Genomic DNA, 7609 nt, shown 5'->3' with positions numbered 1-7609 from the left:
ACACTCTGTAAATAGTGAATTAATTAATTCCAGGCATACAAATACATAAATATTAAAAGTTAATATTTAAACTTAAAAAAAGCAAATTTCAATAGAATTTTATTAATATAAGTTTCAAAACCTTGCAATATTGTGTTCAGGGACACAAACATATGAGACAAAATTCAAAGAAAACACCACATTCAGGAGAATGATGTTATCCAGGAGGAGGAAAGAGTATGGGATCAGGCCAGAACCTCTGGGGATTTCCACTGGCATCACTCTTTTCTTTAAAGTAGGTAGAGGAATATGTGCACTGATTGTATCATAGTTTCTTGCACTTAGCCTATTTTTCATTAATATTATTTTCTAATTCTTTAATATTGGATAAAACATTTTTTAAAAAATATCAATAGGACAATAACAGATAACTTTGTGATATTGTCTGAGATAAGAATTAAAATAATTGTCTGTATGCTGAAACAAAAAACAAAGGGATAATAGAGAATAGGCTAGATCCTCACCGATCTAGCTTTCCAATAATGACAGGTATTGTTGCCCTTCAACCTCAGTCAACCAGTATACCACATAGCAATGCTTTTCTTTTAGCTTGAATGGTTATTTTGCTAAAGGAAAAATTAGCATTTTTTGCACAAAGAACATTATGCAGATCAAGTGACTGAAAACATTAATTTCTAATTTTTTATTCATTAAATTCAGTCATTTTCATTGGGAACCAATCATCAGGGAGAGCAGGCAATGAACAGCGCAGACCCCTGTGGATACTCCCTTGGAAGCCTCTCTCCACAGCCTCTCTCTGCCTTGTCTGTACCATAATCTGGACATCACTTTTAGTGTCTATGTCATAATCTTCCATGGAGGCTCATAACACACATTTGTTCTCTAGGGGCTGCAGAAAATTACACAGGTCAAAGTCAGAACAAGCTTTGCTTTTTTAAAGAATTTAGCAAGGAACAAAAAGTAAACATGAGTGTAGAGTGCTGTGGTATTTTGCAGAAATTGTTTGAGTAAATGGAGAAGCCTTTAAAGAATCTAGAATATGGGGAGGGTGCTGAGTGTTGATTGGCCCCTGGGCCAAGCTTAAAGCCAGAGTGCCTCAGGAAATGCTTTCCTGCACCTCACCCTGCTCAAAACTATTCTCTGAACCTCTGCTCCAATATTCCTGTTCTTCTCCAGTCTCCCTGTCCTTAAACTTTGATCCTCTGTCTTTATCTGCCCTATAGATAAAATAGTCTGCAGGGTGGGCTACTTAATTTGAGGTTTCCTCCACTGATACTTTTTCTCAAATTCTTCTTATGGTGCCTCTTAAATGATGGAACCCATAAAAGTTTTACCATAAAAGTCAACCTAGTTCTCCATATACCAGGCTAGGCCTGACATTCTGGGCTTCTATTGAGATGGAGAGAGCTTAGGCTGTACCTGGAAACACAAGACTTGTAAGTATGTTTCAGAACTACTATGACAAGCAGACAGGTTAGTTTGCTTTAGGCGATATGGATGGAGTTCTTTTCTCCAGGCTTCTCCCTCAATCTAAGAACAACATGCTTAGCTGGGGAAGAACCCTGAAATCAGAAGCTATACTGAATTTGAGCTTACTGCAAAGACATTCCTTCATAATGGCACATGTTTAAGAGATATCAGCCTAAGTAATTCTCTCTCACCCTCCTCCTCAGATCCCTAAAAGAAAGATTGAGAAGTAGGCTGTTTCTTCCTGGATAATACTCCTCAGCTCTCCTTCCTCTGGGTAAAGTAAGGTATCACACACATCTTGATCTTCAATACTTCTGTGAGATTCTTCTCTATCCCAGAAAATGTACTCCTTTCTTTCTGCTTCATATTCTACCCTGGTCTTAGTATGAACCCTGGAATGTTCTACTGAGTTGTACATCTGCTTCATGGATGTCAGAATGGACCCTGAGAATAATGAGAAGGGTTTGCAATACAGGAAAAATAATTTGAGATATATTTCCAACTTCCCCTTTAGACTCTTGCTTAATGAAAAACAAGAGGAAAACAGCACTGATAGAAGGTTTTTAGGCACCCAAGAGTAGTTACTGCCAGAAGTTTGCTTACCTTCTGGTTCTGTCAGCTTACCTTGGAGGCAGCAGACAAAGACTCTGCACTACTCATTGGGTGGGGCAGGTACTTCTGCTATGCTCTGATTCTGAGAAGGACAGACAAAAGAAATCCACTTGCCTCTTCCTCTTCCTCCTCCTCTTCCATCATCTTCTTTCCAGTGTCCTGGTGTCTTTTCCTCTGTATATCATTCTTTTTTAAAATAATTTCAATTTTGTTTACAGATGTAACTACATATTAATTGTACAAACAGTTGGTTTTATTGTGACATATTCATATAGGCATACAGCATAATTTGCAAATTTAGACTCCAACAAATTTCACAACAAAAATAGTCCCCAAACATAAGGCTTAACAAATTTGGACATGAAAATGATAGCTGTCCTGATTGAAATGGCATATTTTTTATTTGCAGGATATTTGAACCAGAAAACAAAATCAAGAAACACGGGAAATTAAACCAAAGTCAAACCTTTTCAGTAAACAAAAAAGCTTTCTACTCACATGCTGCATTTGCACACTCAAGGCTTGTTTTCAGGTCCAATCCCTAAAGTCAGGATTTGTAAGTGATACAGAATATTGGTACCTCTGCTTCACCTCAGAGACCTGTCTCAAGTCCTAGCCAGAAGTTTTTTCTCTTCATACAATTTCTTCAAGGTTCTTAAGTACAGGATGTTATTTGAAACCACAGAGATGCTTCTCTCTCACTTCAACAACAACCTTTAGACTAATAAAATGATAGCTTTTCCAATATAGATTTTTGAGAAGGCAATCACTTTAGCCAAGATAAAACAGCAACAGAATGAGAAGAAAACGAGGTGTAGAAATGAAAAAGTATGAAGACAATTAATATTGAGAAGCACAAGTTCCATTTTTTTTTTTCAGCCTACTGGGAAAAACTTCTCTTCCTCTTTAGGAGCCCTCTGATGTCCACAAGAAAAGTCAGAAGACCAACCCTGGAGTCTTCATTCTGCTACTTGTTCCTTACACATCCTGAGACAAATCACTTTAACTCTCAGCATCTCAGTCCCCCATGCTAAAAAATGGAAATAATAATAATACCTTATGCAAACCAAATAAAAGTATTTCATCAGCTCTAATGTGTGGCTGAAGTGTTAGCTACTGATCTCTCTCTACAATTATTCAGGAAGGAAGCCAATCAGGTGGAGGGCCTTCCTCAGGGATGATTTCACCTCCTTGTTTCTCAGACTATAGATCAAAGGGTTTAGCATGGGAGTGACCAAGTTATTCAGGACCTGAACAGTTGCATCCATCCAGGGGCTTGGGGTTGGCCTTAGATAGATGAGGACCACTGGCATGTAGAAAAGCAGGATGGCTGTGAGGTGGGCACTGCAGGTGGAGAAGGCGCGGCGGCGGCCCTCTGCAGAGCGGATCTGCAAGATGGAGCAGACAATGCAGCTGTAGGAGGTGAGGATGAGGAGGAAGCAGCTGAGGGGCATGAGGCCAACACTGATGAACCCCACCATCTCCAGGGCTGAGGTGTCCGCACAAGCCAGCTTCAGCATCACTGGGATGTCACAGAAGTAGTAGTCCACCTCATTGGGACCACAGTAGGGCAGCTGGAAGGTGAGAGTGGTCAGAAAGGTGGCCTGAATGCAGCCAAAAAATGAGGTCCCTGCAGCCAAGATGGCACACACTCTGTGGCTCATGATTATGGTGTAGCGTAGAGGGAAACATATGGCAACAAAGCGGTCGTAGGCCATCACTGTGTACAGAAAACACTCAGTGCAGCCCAGAAAATGGTAGAAGAAGAGCTGGGACACACAGCCCCCATAGGAGATGGCTCTGCTGTTCCCTGACAGGTAGAACAGCATCTTGGGAGAACTCACAGAAGGGAAAAATATGTCAAAAATAGATAGCTTGCACAGGAAGAAGTACATGGGGGTATGAAGCCGAGTAGAGGAGATAATTGCGAGCAAGATTAGCAGGTTCCCCATGAGGGTGAAGACGTAAAAGGACAAAAACAGGACAAAGAGCATGGTCTCCAGGCCCTCTGTGTTTGGGATGCCCAGCAGAACAAACTCAGTCACCACTGAGCGATTCCTCATAGTTATAAGAAAGTCTGACCCTGAGTAGGGGTATGAAGCACCCAAATTTGAACAACAGAGTCACATTATCAAGCTTTGACTATGTTTTTAAACAGAAGCAATCTGCCGTCATAGAAAAGACAAGAGAAAAATCTATGCAATAATTTCAGGTAATAAGAGATGGAGGTTTCAGAGTCAGTCAATCCAATTTTGGAAGGGATATTTTGTAAAGGTTGATAATTGCCCACCATGACAAGAGCAGAAATTTAGAGTTATACTCAAAACATCTTCAAGTGAGAAAACTTTTTTCCATGGATTTATTCTCTTTGAGCACATTTATATTTGGAAGGCTTGTGATATCTTTAAGTAACAAACTCCAACTATTTATTACACTCTGCAAATAACAGAAAATGATTGTATTAAGATGCAGGTCACTCTATATGAATCCTGGCTTAGCCTTTTATTAGCTGAAATAATAAAAATAACTGGCACAGTGTCTTCCATAGGCCTGGTTTCATCATCTGCTACATGGAAGCCAAAATTTTTACAACAATGTCTGCACAAAACATCCTGGTATCACAGTAAAGTTTATGAAATGTCCATGAAAATATCTGGCAAATCTTCTAGCCACACCTGAATAGTCTCCCTGAACAACTAAGTAAAAATTTCCCTTTATTTTATGCATCTTAAATATAGTTATTTAAGTATTTTTTATTAATGCTGGTATTATGTAATTATTTTCCAATAAATGTTTTGTTAAATAACACTGTTGAATAGACTTAGATAACATTTTCTTCAGAATACATTCCTCTGGATTTTAGAGTGCTAAGTTCCACAGTTTTATCACATGATACTGCCCTTGTTCTTCTAGTACTTTAATTTTTTTTCTACATGGACTTATGGCTACTTAGAAATATTAAACAAAACAAACAGTAGCAGCAAGGAAAGCATCAAGTTCATGTTACTGTGACAAAGCGGAAAGTACAGTGTCTCATGTTGAACTAAAAGAAACAGAAGCACTAATTAGGAAGGTTATTTAAGTGAAGAGCAGGATCTATTGACTGGAAGACGCAGGTTCTCCTTCTCATTATTCACTTAACAATGGTAATAATAATTGCACATATTTACACACATACACACATACCATTTAATTAGTACTTACTATGTTCCAAGGACTGGATCCATGCTGTGAAACTGTGACTTATCTTTTAAATGTACCTATAATAAAAATTTACTATTACTATTACTATTTGCAGATAAGAGATACAAGCTCAGAAATATTAAGTAAGTTGCCCAAGAATGCAAAGCTACTATATGGTAGAGCTGTTTTATTTCATTGTCTGCACCCTTAATCATTAGTCAAATCTGCCATCTCTTTGTCTCTGCTTTCTGAGACAGTCTGCTCCACTTATGGGCAATTATACCCTTCCAGATGTGTCCTCACAATTGCTTTACATGAAGGTGAGAAAAATCTTTGCATCTAAATTATTCCTGGTAATTTGTAGTCTGTATTTTAGACCACACTTGGCTAAATTCTCTTTAGCTTTTAGAGATCATAAAATTGGGTTTTCCTACGCCTTTGATGCTACAGCATAGTACTAGCTGTAGTATAGTAGTATAGTATCTAATATAGGAGCTTTCTCGTTATAGAGCCACATTCAAGATAGAAATTCCAATCATATGCTGTGAAAAGTGCCTCTGAAAAACATTTCTAAAAATAAAGACCATGCCAGAATAAGTCAGCTATACCACTCTAGAATTGGGCAAAAATATAAACACTAAGATAAAAACAATGACATTTTAGGGGGTGGGAGTTAGATTCTACCACTTGTTACTAATTCTAGCCACACCTGAATAGTCTCCCTGAACAACTCAAATTCCTGTGAGCTCTTCACTCCCTCCCCTTGGTTACCTAAGGCTCACAGAAGTCCCTATTCTTTGTCTATAATCAGACACCATGATAATCTCTGATTAGATGATGCTATTTGATTTTTAAGTCCATTTCAGGAAAAAAAAAAAGAAGCTCAAAGGACCAGAAAGGTCCCCATATGTGGTCTCGTTAATAAGTAGGAGGCAGAGATTGATGGTGAGACCCTGACAGAAGTTTAACCTTGCATTTACCGTTGCTGAGCAGAGCACAGTGTGCTCCAGCCATAGGAGCCGCCATTCCTTACTTATAAAAAATAGAATCTCATGGGGTTTGTGCAACTGAGACCAGCATACCCTCTTTCTCCCTGGGTTGCTTTCTTAGAAGTGCTTTTTACATCCTTTTAAGCCCTGATTGGAACTCTGTGATAGCTCTGAGGGAGCAATTAGTTTGTCAACCTCATTCATCATCTAATCACGAGATAATAGTAATGGTATCATCATAAAGAGGTGCTCTGAGATTGATGGCATGGGAAGATAGGCTGCCTACTAAATATTAGATCACCTGCTATGCTATGCCCACATTTGGTAACCCTTCATACCTTCAAGCCTTTGCTTGTGATACTATTTCTCTCATCACTTTTAAAAATATCTGTGTATCAATGTAACTATGTATTTGTTTCTAGTAAATATCACTGTTTAAGACAGGACTATAATTAGATAATAACTCTTATGCATCTACTAACAGTATGTATCCTCAGGTACATATTTCAAAAGAGAAATATGGGGGAGCCATTCATAACAGAATGACCAAAATAAATATATAAACCGTCTCAAAAACAAATTATCAAAACAGTTATTATTTAGTTAATAATTAATTCTAAGCACTTACCACATAATAAAAGCTGTGATAAAAATTTTCATTTATTATTATACTTAATCTCTAAAAGAAATTTCATAAAGTAGGTGGTATTGTTTGACATAATTTTTTTACAAAACAAAGAGTAAGTAACTTAAATATTAAATAATTAGGAGGAAACTAAGCTGAGACTCTAATTTCAAAGTACTGATAATGAATTCCAGAGATTTGAGTTTTGTACTCAAAGAATAAAAAGAGAGAAAAATGTGGTCTTCAGATGTTTGCAGAACTTGTGGATAGACGTGATATGAGTTGTTTGATAAACTGACTCATGAATCATGGACAGACATAATAGGAAGACAGATGTATTTTAAAAATAAGAAGCAATTATTATAATGTATACATTAATAAAATAAGCAACCTTATGATACCACCTTTTCTCTATCACTGTAAGTATTTAAGAAGATATAAGGAGAACAGTCTTAAGTGTACTATTGAGGATATTCTCATTGTGAATGAATAACTGAAGATAGTGCATGTTCTTTCTGATTTTAAAATTATTTTATTTATTTTATTATTGTACCTCCATCCAAATCCATGCTGTAGACCTGAGTCACTAACTCAGTTGCTGAATTAGGAGATACTAAGAAAGCTGCTGAAATGTGAAGCTATTGTTATGGTTGGCAGCTCTAGTATTAACACACAGTTTATACTAGCAAATACAGATACCCATTGTCCTGCTTTTTGCCACATGACTTGG

The 7609-nt window shown here is 37.5% G+C and overlaps 1 protein-coding gene across 1 annotated transcript; it reads right to left on the bottom strand.

The window, feature by feature from the left end:
• Positions 1–435: 435 nt before the first annotated feature.
• LOC101972338 (olfactory receptor 10D1B) lies at positions 436–6766 on the bottom strand. Its single transcript, XM_040286805.2, has one exon. The coding sequence runs from the start codon at positions 4143–4145 to the stop codon at positions 3216–3218; it is 930 nt and encodes a 309-aa protein (XP_040142739.1). The 5' UTR covers positions 4146–6766; the 3' UTR covers positions 436–3215.
• Positions 6767–7609: the final 843 nt, after the last annotated feature.

The sequence above is a fragment of the Ictidomys tridecemlineatus genome, chromosome 4 (genome assembly GCF_052094955.1).
Source record: "Ictidomys tridecemlineatus isolate mIctTri1 chromosome 4, mIctTri1.hap1, whole genome shotgun sequence".
Taxonomy (NCBI): Eukaryota; Metazoa; Chordata; class Mammalia; order Rodentia; family Sciuridae; genus Ictidomys; species Ictidomys tridecemlineatus.
This window is presented reverse-complemented; position numbering and strand designations above follow the sequence as displayed.

Excerpts from the sequence above, each read along its gene's own strand:
- LOC101972338 (XM_040286805.2), bottom strand. The coding sequence starts at position 4,145 with ATGAGGAATCGCTCAGTGGTGACTGAGTTTGTTCTGCTGGGCATCCCA.